Source organism: Bubalus bubalis, chromosome 4, assembly GCF_019923935.1.
Source record: "Bubalus bubalis isolate 160015118507 breed Murrah chromosome 4, NDDB_SH_1, whole genome shotgun sequence".
NCBI classification, from domain to species: domain Eukaryota; kingdom Metazoa; phylum Chordata; class Mammalia; order Artiodactyla; family Bovidae; genus Bubalus; species Bubalus bubalis.
This window is the reverse complement of record NC_059160.1, coordinates 22,903,768-22,918,998: the sequence shown is the minus strand read 5'-3', so window position 1 is coordinate 22,918,998 and position 15,231 is coordinate 22,903,768. Positions and strand designations below refer to the sequence as shown.

General features: G+C 43.8%; 1 protein-coding gene and 1 pseudogene across 2 annotated transcripts; one reads left to right on the top strand and one right to left on the bottom strand.

Moving 5' to 3' along the window:
- The first annotated feature begins 261 nt into the window (after window positions 1-261).
- Window positions 262-7,625, top strand: GPRC5D (G protein-coupled receptor class C group 5 member D). 2 transcript variants are annotated; one of them, XM_044941180.2, is made up of 4 exons: window positions 262-461; window positions 1,189-2,124; window positions 6,125-6,193; window positions 7,292-7,625. In XM_044941180.2, exons 2-4 carry the CDS (start codon window positions 1,230-1,232, stop codon window positions 7,297-7,299), a joined length of 972 nt encoding a protein of 323 aa, XP_044797115.2. In that variant the 5' UTR covers window positions 262-461; window positions 1,189-1,229; the 3' UTR covers window positions 7,300-7,625. The 2 variants fall into 2 exon arrangements, with proteins under 2 accessions (XP_044797115.2, XP_006075731.3); XM_006075669.4 differs by lacking the exon at window positions 6,125-6,193 and having other exon boundaries at window positions 271-461; window positions 7,292-7,552.
- Window positions 7,626-8,691: 1,066 nt separating this feature from the next.
- On the bottom strand, window positions 8,692-14,776 carry LOC123333367 (annotated as a pseudogene).
- Window positions 14,777-15,231: the final 455 nt, after the last annotated feature.

The following is a 15,231-nucleotide window of genomic DNA, read 5'->3' as shown; positions in this document are numbered from 1 at the left end:
TTCCTTACCACTGAGCCACTTGAGAAGCCCACCGAGCCACTTGAGAAGCTCTTTGTAGGGAGTAGGTCAGAAGAAGAACAACGTGTCCTCATGTGGCCAAGGGAAGGCCTTTGCAGCCCCCCATCACATCTGCACCTGTGGGGAAGAGGCAGTCTTTCCTAAAGCCACACCCCCTTCAGGACCTCCCTAAGGTCAAGGTGCCTCTGGTTAGCAGTAAAATGAAAAACAGTTGTTCTCACCAAAGAAATCTCTGTAGACAGGCTGCTGGGAAACTTGAATAGGTGTGTCTTTCTGACCTTCCGGTTCTTTTTATAGGCGCTGTAGGAACCCCAGTGGGTGCCTCCATCCTTCCGCCCATTTGGGGAGAGATTAAAGACGCTGAGGTTGTCTCTTTCTTACTCATTGGCAGTTACAACCTCGCAGCCACTACAGCCTCAGCCTCCAGCGTGGACACAGAGGAGGTAAGTGGGAATGAAGGGACCATGCCCTCAGCTGTCAGCCTGGGTCACTCAAGCCAGCTGGCTTGGGAATAACCAAAGAGGAGTGGAACTAGGGGTATTCAGCTGCTAGGTACTTGTTTCCAAATGAATATGTGTGATTTTTTTTCTAGACAACCCTACTCAAGACAGAGTTTGGTGCTACACTCCAAAAAAATTGAGGGCAGAGACCACTTTGTAAAATTCTTTGACAAATGAACAGCGGATATTTAAGCATAATGTGTTGGATTGACTTGAATTAAAAGAAGGAACAGTCATTAAAATGACTGGGAAGAGCCTGTCTCCTTTGAGGAGCACTTCATGTCTTAAATGATCAAATGGTCCATTAATGTTGACAACCCTTGTTCTGGAGCCTGCTATAACTGGAGTCCAGCAATCATACACACGTTGTCACACAGCCCATCTTTATGAAAAAAATTCTGCCTTAGGCTTCAAAAAGCCTTGGTGGAAATTATGACATGAAATCCATGAATGATCCAGAGTCCTCAAGTGAAGATGGTTCTCCTTTCCTAGCAGGACAGAGCTAGGATAGTTTTGAGGGGTGGATAGTTCTGAGCTATTTCATTCAATGTGTCCAGGCATCTTCATCTGGGAATCAGAGATATTATAGTGTCCTGTCCAGGACTACCCAACAGACGTTCCTGTGGGTAAAGGTAAAGTCGTGTTTGTTTCATCTTGGTTTTTTTTGCAGGGGAAAAGAAGATCATTCTAGTGACCTACCAACAAGTCACCATGTATGAGGACTGCAAGGAGTCCACGGGGGACTATTACTTCCTCTGTGACACTGGGGGAGCATGGGGCATTGTTCTGGAGTCCCTGGCAGCAGTTGGCATAGTGGTTACAGTCATGCTGCTCCTGGCGTTTCTCTTCCTCATGAGAAGGGTCCAAGACTGCGCCCACTGGAATGTCCTCCCCACCCAGTTCCTCTTCCTCCTGGGTGTGCTGGGGCTCTTTGGCCTTGCTTTTGCCTTCATCATCCAGCTGAATCAGCAGACTGCCCCCATCCGCTACTTTCTCTTTGGGGTCCTCTTTGCTCTCTGCTTCTCGTGCCTCTTGGCTCACGCCTCCAACCTGGTGAAGCTGGTCCGGGGTCGAGTCTCCTTCTCTTGGACGACAATTCTGTGCATTGCTATTGGTGTCAGCCTGTTGCAGACCATCATCGCCATTGAGTACGTGACTCTCATCATGACCAGGGGTGGCATGTTTGTGCACATGACACCCTATCAGCTCAACGTGGACTTCGTGGTCCTCCTGGTCTACGTCCTCTTCCTGATGGCCCTCACGTTCTTTGTCTCCAAGACCACCTTCTGCGGCCCTTGTGAGAACTGGAAGCAGCATGGCAGGTTCATCTTTGTCACCGTGCTCGTCTCCATCATCATCTGGGTGGTGTGGATCTCCATGCTCATGAGGGGCAACACACAGCTCCAGCGGCAGCCCCAGTGGGACGACCCCGTCATCTGCATCGCGCTGGTCACCAACGCGTGGGTTTTCTTGCTGCTGTACATTGTCCCGGAGCTGTGCATTCTCTACCGATCGTGTCAGCAGGATCGCCCCCTGCCAGGCAATGCCTGCCCCCTCCCGACTTACGAACGCAGCTTCAGAGCAGAGAACCAGGAGCTCTCAAGAGGTACTCTCTGGGGAACTGGGGGAGGCTCTCCTGTGAGCAAAGCAAGAGGAAAAACAGGGCCAGAGGATACAGCAGGAAGGAACAAAAAGGGAATGGTCAGGATCTAGTGTTAGTCGCACAGTCGTGTCTGACTCTTTGCGACCCCATGGACTGTAGCCCACCAGGCTCCTCTGTCCATGGGTTTCTGCAGGCAAGAGTATTGGAGTGGGTTGCCATTTCCTCCTCCATGGGATTTTCCCAACTCAGGGATTGAACCCAGGTCTTCCGCATTGCAGGCAGACTCTTTACTGACTGGACCACCAGGGAAGACCTAGGGAGGTGACTAAATAGCTCAAGCCTAGAGAGGCAGACAGAGTCAACGTTAAACTGTTCTGAAAAATCAGTTCATCCAGAATACAGAGATTCATGAGGAGAGGCCAAGATAGAAATGACTCAGGGGTCCTAAATAAAGAGGGTGTAGCTCTGAGTATTCTTACTGGATAAAGAAAGGCACCCACTATAAAATGAGTTTACCAGCCCCAAATTAGGCTTTGGTTGTGCCCTTGCATGACATAGCGTGCTAAGTCCAGATGCTTTGGCCATCAAGTGCAGAAGTCACCCCTGGCAGCAGTGACTGACAGTTTTAAAATTTAAGTCTCAAAACTAACTTCCCCAAACATCATAGTAGACTGATTCTTACGACTCATCATCTCATTAGAGTCACAAAGCCCGATAACTTCTGGATGTCTACTTTGCAAACCATTCACTTCCTGAGAGCCTTCAAGGTTTACAAAAAGTGACAGGAAGCACCATTAAGTGAGAATTCTGAGCAGAGGCTCAGATGTGTAATCATTAATAGAAATAAAGAACTTGCTTATGTGATATTTTCATAATAATTTCTGGGTCAGATTTGAATCCTTATGTAAGACCAAGTCACCTGACTATACATTGTTAAAGAATAAAATGTATTATCCATGATAACAAGGTTACTTGGACTTCAATAACCTGGGGGAATAAATGGCTAATATCAGTGATCTAGAAATACATCAAAACTCATTAATTCCTTTCTGAAACATCTGGCCCATTATTCATAACCCAATATCACAGTTTTATATCCATTTCTGTGTCTTAATAGGCATCTGATTTCTCACAATGTATTTCTAATGTGCAAAGATGATGTTATTTTACATATTGCATAGCATACATTATGTTCACCAGGCTCAAAAAAATTAATAGAAGCTTTCCTGTTAAGTCATACACTTTTTGAGCTGTAATCTATGGCTAATTACACATTCAAATTAATTCCTGTTCAGATAGCTGCATCCATTAATTCTGTTCAGTTCAGTTGACCATGAATCGGAAATTGAGACTACACATCCTTTCTATATGAGTTTTTCATTGCTTTTGATGATGTGAGGTTCATGGCAGAATTGCAGTCAGTCTTTCTTGAAATGACTTCTCATAGTTCTCACCAAAAAATAAGATAAAACTTCTGTCTGCTTTGTTTGCTGTCATATGTCTCTGCTGCTGCTGCTAAGTCGCTTCAGTCGTGTCCGACTCTGTGCGACCCCATAGACAGCAGCCCACCAGGCTCCCTCGTCCCTGGGATTCTCCAGGCAAGAACACTGGAGTGGGTTGCCATTTCCTTCTCCAATGCATGAAACTGAAAAGTGAAAGTGAAGTCGCTCAGTCATATCCGACTCTTTGCGACCCCATGGACTGCAGCCTACCAGGTTCCTCCATCCATGGGATTTTCCAGGCAAGAGTACTGGAGTGGGGTGCCATTGCCTTCTCCATCATATGTCTCTAGGAAACAAAATCAGAGAGAGAGTTCTTAGTGTTTCATAATACCCAAAACACACTGGGACTTGTAATGATCAATTTTCCATACCCCCCAAAGATTAGGCAGGTATTTAAAGTGTTCTAAGAAATGTCCTATGGAAAAACAAGAGCTTTCAAAAGCGCAATGTTTCCTTGTAACTATCTTTATATTAGAGCATTGGTAGAAAATCCATTTCTGCCAGAGATAGTCATTGTCAATGCAATTTGATATTTTGTGGGAAGAAACATCAGTGGCGTAGAAAAGAACATGTAGATTGCTATCCAAAACTGGGCAGAATAACCAGAAACTTAAGCTTAGAGAAGGGAATCAGGATGGAGGTTACCTGGAAAAATTAGATGTCAAAAATTAGAAGAATGATTCAAACTCAGGAATGTACAAAATGACACCTAGCTTGGAAAAAAACAAAGAGATGCAAAATAGATAAGAACGAGAGCAGTGCAGTGTAATAACAATAATGTAAAAAATTCTAAGTGTTGCTGTAGGTCAAGAGCTGGCAGTGGGAAAGCAACTCACAGCTGTGTTTGTTTTTGTCTGCTCAAGAAACAATCGCAGTGCTGTGTAGACAGATGTGTGGTCAGCAAGAACAGTCAGGCCTTTTTCTCAGCATCGGTCAGTCCCTGACAAGAATACCCATTCCAGCTCTGGGATCCACTGAGGACAAGTGTGGGGATCTGGAGAGGTTTGGTGGAAAACCTCAAAGATGATGAAGGGGTTATAACATTAGACCTACGTGGCAAGGTTAAGAAGATGAAAGTGAGATGGTAGTTCTTAAGCTTTAGATGCCTTTCTCGCCAACATTTACTTCTCTCTAAATTCTGTACCAAAACACATTTTGTTCCAGTCTGTGAGGCATGCATTTGTCATGTGACTCTTCTGATTTATAGCTGTGATTATAGTCACATAATTATTTGATTTACCACTGGGTTCTGAGACCAGAATTAATCAGTTAAAAGAAGAGTAAGACAAGAGGGGATTAGCAAGGAATTTCACACATATGACGACTTCTCCCCAAGAGGCTGTTGTCCTGTTTTCTGTCTCCAGCTAAAGATGAAGGGTAGAAATAGACCCAAATGGAAGCGCGAAGCAGTCACATTAAATGCAAAGAGTTGGTACACTGAAATAAATCAGCAAAGGGGATTAAGGCTTTCATTTCCCTGGAAGTCTTTCAAAAGATTAGTCTTTAAAGATTCTCTCTAAAGTGATGTATGGACTTAGTTCAAAGATATAAAAACATCTAGATGAAGAATAAAAATCCAATCAGGCATATTACTACAAAACACCAAGCAAATGGGTATAAATAGTCTGTGCCCTGAGATATAAACATGTTCCTGAAAAACTGCATCAACTGAATTTTTTAAATCAATTGCTCTTTTCACTGAGAATTTTTAGTGTGACATGATTTGCAAAGATCCTAAACCTAGAATATCAGGGGACTTCCTGGTGGTCCAGTGGTTAAGACTCCACGCTTCCACTGAAGATAGTGGGGGTTCAATCCCTGGTCAGGGAACTAAGATCACACATGCCTCGGGATGTGGCAAAAAAAAGCAATAAAAATCTAGAATATCAGCCATGAACCTTTTTTTATGAAAGGAAAGCTTTTGTTCTAGTAGTGCCTACTTTATCTGTTTTAGATTACTTAGAATATTGTTTTATCAAGTTCGCTAAAACCAAGACCCATGTGCATTTTAAAGAATCACATTATTGTGGGCATTTTTTCTATCCATTGTTTAAATATCTACAGACAAATCTAGTATGATTTTTTGGAAGGTATTAAGACAGAAACGAGGCTATGCAATGTAAAAAACGAGTCAATGAATAGCAAATGATGGAAAACAGGAGAAAAGCGTTCTTGCCAACCCAAGCCCTTCAGATTATTTTCCTTACTGCAAATACCAGCTTTTGCTCAGCATAGAAAGTGATGATGAGGCTTCAGCCCCTTCAATTACTAAGCACAGAGGTACTTCTCCTGCGTACACAATTGTGATCTGTATGCAACCTTCCTCCGAAGCTTTAACAATGCTCTTTTTTAAATCACAAATTAAAAAAAAAAGCCTCAGTGGAGAATTTATTTTTAAAGGAAGGAGCCTCTTTGCAAGCCACCGAGCCCCACCCTCCTCAGGTGCTGTTTCCAGGTGAACCTCTGACACTAACCCAGACCTTCCCTCCTTTGGCTTTCAGCCCGAGACAGTGATGGCACTGAGGAGGATGTAGCATTAACTGCGTATGGTAGCCCCCACTCAGCTGCAGGTAAATGTGCTCATCTGCATTCTCCAAGGAGGGACAGAAGAAGCCCACCTTCCTCAGGCGAGCTGTCAGGCTTCCTCTCCAGTGGCTTTCCTGACCCAGGAGAGGACAGATAGGGCAGGGTCATTCCTCCAGACATGCGGAGGCTGAGCCATCCAGACCGAATCCATACCAGGGCAGTGCAATGAAGCTAAATCGTGCCTTTTGCTTCTTCCCAAACCATTCCCAACCCCCCCACTGCCACTGCCATTGACAATAAACTCTGATGCAGGTGAATATCCCTGAAAGAAAAGGCAGCTTGAAGGGTTCCTGTGGAGAGTGAAGAGGAGCAAGCTCACCGCTTTTCGCCTTGGGGACAAGGGGGAGGGAGGTTAGAAATATGCATGAGTGTAGGAACTGTTTTTAGCATCAGTGGTCTAAATGCATCTCCTGGACCATGCTGGCTGCCTCTCTGAGTCACTGTCTGGGCCGCCCCAAGAACTGGGCTGGGTCTGTTAGCATCATCAGGACACCCATATGAGTGCACCCATTTTATACCTGCAAAAACAGGGACACTGCTGAGTAGAACCAGAGGGAATCTACATTGGTGCCATGATGGCTTGAAGACAAACAAAGCCAAACAGCCAAAAATACCACTTTGGGACACATTTGTATTATGGGGTCAGAAGTCACTAAGATCCAAGACAGAAAGCCATGCCCGGACTGCTTGTTCAGTGAACTGAACTAGGCAATTGTGACTAGGTTAATCCCTTTGGTCTGTTATCTGACGTTGCCTTTTCCTGGAATGACACACAGGCCAGGACATAGCTATATCATTTGCTGTAATTAAGCCTCCTGAGGGTATTTACACCATGAGAAAATCTTCACTCTCCCCGCCAAGAACTTCTTGGGTTACTTTCAACTTCCAGTAATTTTGCAAACAGATTCTTACTAATGGCTAAGAGAAAAAATGATGTGGGTAGACTCAACATTTTTTTCTTTTTTGTTTAATTAACAAAGGATTAAATGATGGTGAAATGACAATATTTCGGGCATAGTTTTGCAGAGTATCATCCCCTATGTTGGCTGAGAAAGCTGTTAATGGCATTTCTTCCATTGCAGATTGTTGATGCCACACAGAAATATCTCATTCCACGGGCTAATGGAAGCCCCCAGCAAGATGCACAATTATAAAGTCCACAGAAAACATGAGTCGTGAAAACCCAGAAGATCCTCCCAATGTCGTCCTCATGGGCAAGTGGGAAGCCTATCTGCCAACGAAGCATCCTTCCTTCCCTGCCTCCTGGTCCTCTCCATCCATCTGGGGCCCTTCATCAGGACACTGCCCTTCAAGCATAATTACAATCTTTCTGGCCACCCTACCGTGACTGCGTGTCTCTTTCTTCACTCATGTAACTGAAAGATTCTCTTCCCCAGCAATGCTAGGACAAATTGGTGCCTCTTACTAATAAGATCAAAAGACCTCAGTTTGATGAACTGAGTCATGCTAATGTGACAAAGTACAGATTTGACAAAGTACAGATGGCAGTAGCAACTTACTATTGGATAACTCCTTTAGCCATTTTTTTAAAAGGGGTCCCTAAATATGATTGACTCAGAATTTGCAATAAATGTCATAGCAGAACCCTCAGGATCTCCACAATGGTACATTTCATGGGCTTGCAATCCGGCAGGTTCCTCCCACAGCTTAAGAACTCCCATGACAACAAGTATGGCATAGACATGACTGAGGTCAGTGACCTGCTTTGATGAACCAGTAACAGCAAGGTAAGAGCCACCCGAGTTGATGCTCATAAAGGATTTCAGCATTGTCACCCATCCTCCTAGTTTTTATCCCCAAAATGATGACAACAGCACCTTCAACATAATTTTGTTTTGTTTCGTTTCAAAGGTGAGAGGTGTTTGAGTCAGCTGACAAATTTCAGTAAACCCATTAAAGACATATAGAATGGCTAATGCTGTTTCCCAAGATGTTTCCCCTAAATTAGTAAAGGTAAAATTGAACCTCTTTGTACCAAATTGCCTCTGAGGCTTATCCTCATTTTATCAAAATTTGGACCATGTGTGTATTAGATTTGGGGGGTTGTAAGGCTGCAAAGTGTCTCCTTCGGGCTGTCTGAGGAATGGAATTGTAAGGTTACACCTTTCAGGAAAGATAGAAAACCCTGTCTGGGAACCCTCTACAGTCCCTCAGCCAGGTTCACAGAGATGGAACACTGTCAGGTGTTGAGGGGACCCTGCTTTCTCCCCATTCCCACAACCACCCCTCTCCTAACACTTTGACACTTGCCTCACTATTTCCGTTTGTGGTATGTTTACTTATCCAGCCGACTCACTTTCTCCCCTGTATGGCATAATTCAGATTCCTGAGAGAGACTCTGATTGGTTCAGCTGCTCGCCAGTGTCTCTGATTGGGCGCTCTTTTGCATTGGCCCACCTGTTAATTTATAATCACCCTGTGGATTGGCTGCCCTTGGGCCCGGTACTCACCGCTGGTCCCTTCAGCTGTGTTTGGCGTGGTCATGTGGTACAGACTTGACTGCATATGTCTGCTTCCTCAGTGAGACACCCGTGGGCAGGGAATTATGCTCTGGGCAGCTAGGGAGCAATAACATGCACCATGAGTGACCAACTCCAGAAAGATGAATCCAGGAAAATATAATTTTATGAAAATTATAGAATATCTTTATGAAAATATCAATTCTTTTGAGTTTATGTAGCAATTCACATAACGCTAAACACCCCAATCATCTTCTGAGTTGGGATCCATGAGGAACCACTTAAAAGAACAGATAAAACTATTAATGAATAGCCTGTGTTCTTAGTTGCTCAGTCATGTCCAACTCTTTGTGGCCCCATGGGCTGTAGCCTGCCAGGCTCCTCTGTCCATGGGATTTCCCAGGCAAGAATACTGGAGTGGGTTGCCATTTCCTCCTCCAGGGGATCTTCCTGGATCGGGGATTGAACCCACATCTCTTGTGTCTCCTGCATTGGCAGGCGGATTCTTTACCACTAGCACGACCTGGAAAGCCCATGATTAGCATGTTGCAGTCAGTTAATCAATTCAATAAGTAGTATTTGAAGATCTAAACACACTTACTGAGACTTCCCTGGTGGTCCAGTGGTTAAGAATCTGCCTTGCAATGCAGGGGATGGGAGACAGTTTCCATCCTTGGTGGGGGAACTAAGATCCCTACATGCCAAGGAGCAACTAAGCCAGAGAGCTGCAGCTACTGAGCCTGTGCACTCCAGAGCCCAGGCACCACAACTAGGGAGTCCGTGAGGCACTGTGAAAGGTCCTGCATGACACAACAAATGTCCTGTGTGCCGCAACTAAGACCTGTCGCAGCCAAATAAATAAAATATGTGTGTGTGTGCTAAGTCGTGTCCGACTCTTTTCAACTCCATGGACTATGGTCCACCAGGCTTCTCTGTCCATGGGATTTCCCAAGCAAGAATACTGGAGTGGGTTTTCATTTCCTCCTCCAGGGGATATTCCTGACCCAGGGACCAAACCCACATCTCCTGTGTCTCCTGCATTACGGGGGGATTCTTTATCTGCTGAGCCATCGACGAAACCCATAAACAAATAAACTCACTTACTGAATGTGAAAGCTGTCTATTCTCTTAAATATTTTAGATCATCTTGTGATTTTATTTATTTACCAAAAGAAAGTGTATCAGTGAAAAACTTCATTATAAAACACCTTCCTGGTGGAGCATGGCTGATATGCTCAGTAGAGCATGGAGCTAATGAAATATCTTCCCAGGTAAAATTGATATCTTTCATCTTGATGATTTTTTTTTCCTGATCCAGAGCATCAGAGATTTGTTTTCCTCCACATTAAATTTCATGAACTCCTCATAAGCTTAAAAGTTCTTGTTGTTGTTCAGTCACCCAGTTGTATCCAACTCTGCAACGCCATGGACTGGATGGAGCACAGCAGGCCTCCCTGTCCCTCACTATCTCCCAGACTTTTCCCAAGTTCATCTTCATTGCATTGGTGATGTCATTCAGCCATCTCATCCTCTGATGCCCTCTTCTCCTTATGCCCTTGATCTTTCCCAGCATCAGGACTTTTCCAATAAGTTGTCTGTTTGCATCAGAGGACCAAAATCCTGGCGCTTCAGCTTCAACATCAGTCCTCCTAGTGAATATTCAGGGTTGATCTCCCTTCAGATTGACTGGCTTGATCTCCTTGCTGACCAAGGGACTTTCAGGAGTCTTCTCCAGCACCACAGTTCAAAGGCATCAATTCTTTGGCATTCTGCCTTCTTTATGGTCCAGCTCTCACAACAGTATGTGACCACTGGGAAGACTATAGCCCTGACTATACAGACCTTTGTTGGCAGAGTAATGTCTCTGCATTTCAACACACCATCTAGTTTTGTCATTGCTTTCCTGCCAAGAAGTAATTATCTTGTAATTTCATGGCTGCAGTCACCATCAACAGTGATTTTGGAGCCCAAGAAGAGGAAATCTGTCACTATTTCCACCTTTTCCCCTTCCATTTGCCATGCAGTAATGGGGCCGGATGCCATGATCTTAGTTTTTTTTTAATATTTAGTTTTAAGCTGGCTCTTTAAGAAGGTCTTATGCCTTATTTTAGCCTGTGGTCAGGTCTGGAATAAGCTCCCACATGCTGCTCAGCAACTAAGTCTGCGAGCTGCAACTACTGAGCCCACGTACTCTGGAGCCCAAGCACCACCACGATGATGAAGTTTCCTCATTCGCTATAGCCATTATTCTTTCTTCTTTTAAACAAATGCTCCCTTTTCTTGGGATTATATCTACTTCATATTGGCCAGATTCATGACTTCCCAGCCTTCTTTTCCTCCTTCCACAATCAGTTCTACATCTACCTTTTCCCAGAAACTCTCTGAAGGCATGGGGCCAACAGGACTGTCTTATATGAAGCCTTACTCAACTTATGGCAGAATGAAAGTCTCTTTTTTCCTTCAAACTCAGATGGTAAACAAGATCGTTCTGTAGCCTCTTCCTCAGAATAAGCCTAATCATCTATTTCAAAAGTGCATGATTCATGAGAAATAAACTAGAAAATCTTTTTCTGCTTCCTTGATACAAAAGCCTCTGTATTTTGCATATGAAGGAATGCTTCTCAATTAACAATGAATGGGAGTGAATATCCTTAACTTCTAAGAAGTCATGCTTGACATCTGGATAAAGAAAGACTTTCTCTTGGAGTTGTTTAAAATGTTCTAGTCAGACATGACCTAGTGACTGAACAGCAACAAAATGGCTCAGACCACTTTCAAACTGCTGGCCTCCAGTGGGAGATCTTGTTTGCCTATCTATCTTCAAAGATAGATTAGTTATAATTAAGTTTACATTTTAACATATATCAGAACTTATTTATTCAAAGAACTTCCAAGGCATAAACATGCACCTTTACTTAAAACATTATTAGGGCCTTTCAGGGACTGTCTTCAAGAATATCTCAGGAGGCTTCCCTGGTGGTTCAGAGTTAAAGAACCCATCTGCCAATGCAGGAGATACAGGTTTGAGCCCTGATCCTGGAAGATCCCACAAGCCTCAGAGCAACTAAGCCCGTGAGACACAACTATTGAGCCTGTGCTCTAGAGCCTGGGAGCCGCAACTCCTGAGTTCACCTGCTGCGACTACGGAAGCCCTCGCACTCTGGAGCCTGTGTTCCACAACAAGATAAGCTATTGCATTGACAAACTTGTGCACCACAACTAGAGAGTAACCCCCACTAACCACAACCAGAGAAAGCCCTCCCAGCAACGAAGACTCAGCACAGCCAAAAGTAAATAAATAAAATTTTAAAAACTAACCTATAAAAAAAGAATGTCTCAGGAAAATCAGAAGGATTGGGTTGCTAGGATGGTCAAACTGTCAGATCAGAGATTTGAGTTCAGGGGTGAATTTTCTTTAATGAAATCCAGCCAATTTTATTCAAATTCTCCGGAATTTGAAGCTCCAATACTTTGACCATCTGATACGAAGAGCTAACTCATTAGAAAAGACCTTGATGCTGGGAAAGACTGAAGGCAGGAGAAGGGGACGACAGAGGATGAGATGGTTGGATGACATCATCGACTCAATGGACGTGAATCTGAACAAACTCCAGGAGACAGTGAAGGACAGGGAAGCCTGGCATTTTGCAGTCCATGGGGTCACAAAGAGTCAGACCCAACTGAGCAACTAAACAACAGCAACTGTGGCTGGTAAAGGAGGGGATCAATAATGTCACGGCACCCTTTGGGGTGATGGAAGAAAACAGAGACCAATGAATGAACCATGTTCGTGGCTGAAAGACTGAAGTGGAGAACGCAGGGAATTATTATCTATGGTCCCTTTGAGCTCCGTAAGGTCTTCCATGGATGCATCCCAATTCTGTGTTAAGATTTCAGAAGTCAGTGTTTCCTAGAGTGAACTCAAAGAATTTCTTTTTTAAAAACTTTTTATTTTCTATTGGAGTATAGCAGATTAACAGGCAATGTTGTGATAGTTTCAGATGAATAGGAAAGGCACTCAGTTCAGTTCAGTTCAGTTCAGTCCCTCAGTCGTGTCCGACTCTTTGCGACCCCGTGAATTGCAGCACTCCAGGCCTCCCTGTCCATCACCAACTACCGGAATTCACTCAAACTCACATCTATCGAGTTGGTGATGCCATCCAGCCATCTCATCCTCTGTCGTCCCCTTCTCCTCCTGCCCCCAATCCCTCCCAGCATCAGAGTCTTTTCCAATGAGTCAACTCTTCGCATGAGGTGGCCAAAGTACTGGAGTTTCAGCTTTAGCATCAGTCCTTCCAAAGAACACCCAGGGCTGATCTCCTTTAGAATGGACCGATTGGATCTCCTTGCAGTCCAAGGGACTCGAAAGAGTCTTCTCCAACACCACAGTTCAAAAGCATCAATTCTTCAGCGCTCAGCTTTCTTCACAGTCCAACTCTCACATCCATACATGACCACTGGAAAAACCATAGCCTTGACTAGACGGACCTTTGTTGGCAAAGTAATGTCTCTGCTTTTCAATATGCTATCTAGGTTGGTCATAACTTTCCTTCCAAGGAGGTAAGCGTCTTTTAATTTCATGGCTGCAATCACCATCTGCAGTGATTTTGGAGCCCCAAAAAATAAAGTCTGACACTGTTTCCACTGTTTCCCCATCTATTTCCAATGAAGTTATGGGACCAGATGCCATTATCTTCGTTTTCTGAATGTTGAGCTTTAAGGCAACTTTTCCACTCTCCTCTTTCACTTTCATCAAGAGGCTTTTTAGTTCCTCTTCACTTTCTGCCATAAGGGTGGTGTCATCTGCATATCTGAGGTTATTGATATTTCTCCTGGCAATCTTGATTGCAGCTTGTGCTTCTTCCAGCCCAGCGTTTCTCATGATGTACTCTGCATAGAAGTTAAATAAGCAGGGTGACAATATACAGCCTTGACGTACTCCTTTTCCTATTTGGAACCAGTCTGTTGTTCCATGTCCAGTTTAACTGTTGCTTCCTGACCTGCATACAGGTTTCTCAAGAGGCAGGTCAGGTGGTCTGGTATTCCCATCTCTTTCAGAATTTTCCACAGTTTATTGTGATCCACACAGACAAAAGCTTTGGCATAGTCAATAAAGCAGAAATAGAACTCGGTCATACATATATATGTATCCATTCTCTCCCAAACTCCCTCCCATCCAGGCTGCCACATAGCATTGAGCAGAATTCCCTTGCTATACAGTCGGTCCTCGTTTGTTATCCATTTTAAATACAGCAGAGTGTACACGTCCATCCCAAACTCCCTGACTACCCCTTCCTCACATCCTTTCTCCCTTCCTCCTGCAACCATAAGTTCTGAATTCAAAGCATTTCTATCCACTGCTGGAACCAACACTCTAAAAAAGGAAAGATATTCTGCTGCTTCAGAGTAATTCTGCATTCATATTGGCATTTTGCATGCCTGTAAACCTTCCCTAGTGGCTCTGATGGTAAAGAATCTCCCTGCAATGCAGGAGGCCCGGGTTCAATCCCTGGGTCAAGAAGATCCCCTGGAGAAGGGCATGGCAACCCACTCTAGTATTCTTGCCTGGGAAATCCCATGGACAGAGGAGCCTGGTGGGCTACAGTCCATAGGGTCACAAAGAGTCAGACACGACTGAAGTGACTTAGCACGCAAAGTGTATCTAAATATTCTTGCCTAATACCACGCTTGTCTGCCAAGTCGTGAAACAGCATCTGACTGTCCCGGGCTGACTGCATTTGCCCCGGAGTTTCTAGATCTTCTAACATCTTCACAGCTGGTTCAGTTTCTACCTGAAGCTGTTTCAGTTGTGCAACGATAGTGGTTCTTTTTTCCTCCCAGTGCATGAGGAATATCCTCGAAATCAAGTATTTTTATACTTCCATAGCAAAGCCTACCACATTGGTATCACTAAGAAGATCCTATTTACCTTGTGACAATTCTTTTTCATTATTTAATCTCCTTTACAGAGAGAAATTCAAGCAATGGAAAGACTAGATGCTGATCCAAAAAGTGCATGATGCTAGTAGCCAAGTCATCCCCTCCATCTTGCCAAGGAAAAGGATACACTTTTAATACTTATCTCATCCATCACTCAAAGAACTACAAGTACACTTTGGAAATACTATTGTCTATCTTTCTAGATTTTTCTAAAGCTAGTGGAACTATTAGAATTTGAACCACGTTTTGGAGAAGGAAATGGCAACCCACTCCAGTATTCTTGCCTGGAACCATGTTTAGGATGTAGTTAAATCAAGTCTGGTTTGGAAAAGAATCCTCTGAGCAGATTTTTTTTTAATGTAAAAATTAAGAGTAGGATATTGACTTTGCTGTGTTCTTGGAGAAACCCTTTCACATCTAAACGTTTGACATTTGATCTGAGATTTATTCACACTTTCACACTTAAGATCTTTCATTGGAGATTAGACATAATTTTTCATTTCAATAGGATTTACACATGATTATAGTCACAAATTCTGGAGACACAAGTTCTGTGTCATCACAGAATTCAAGACAAACAAAACTGATAGGATCTATCAGTA

Bases quoted from the DNA above. Each gene is read 5' to 3' on its own strand.
- GPRC5D (XM_044941180.2), top strand. From the start codon at position 1,230: ATGTATGAGGACTGCAAGGAGTCCACGGGGGACTATTACTTCCTCTGT. The intron at 2,125-6,124 runs GTACTCTCTGGG...TTTGGCTTTCAG, and splicing joins GAACCAGGAGCTCTCAAGAG to CCCGAGACAGTGATGGCACT.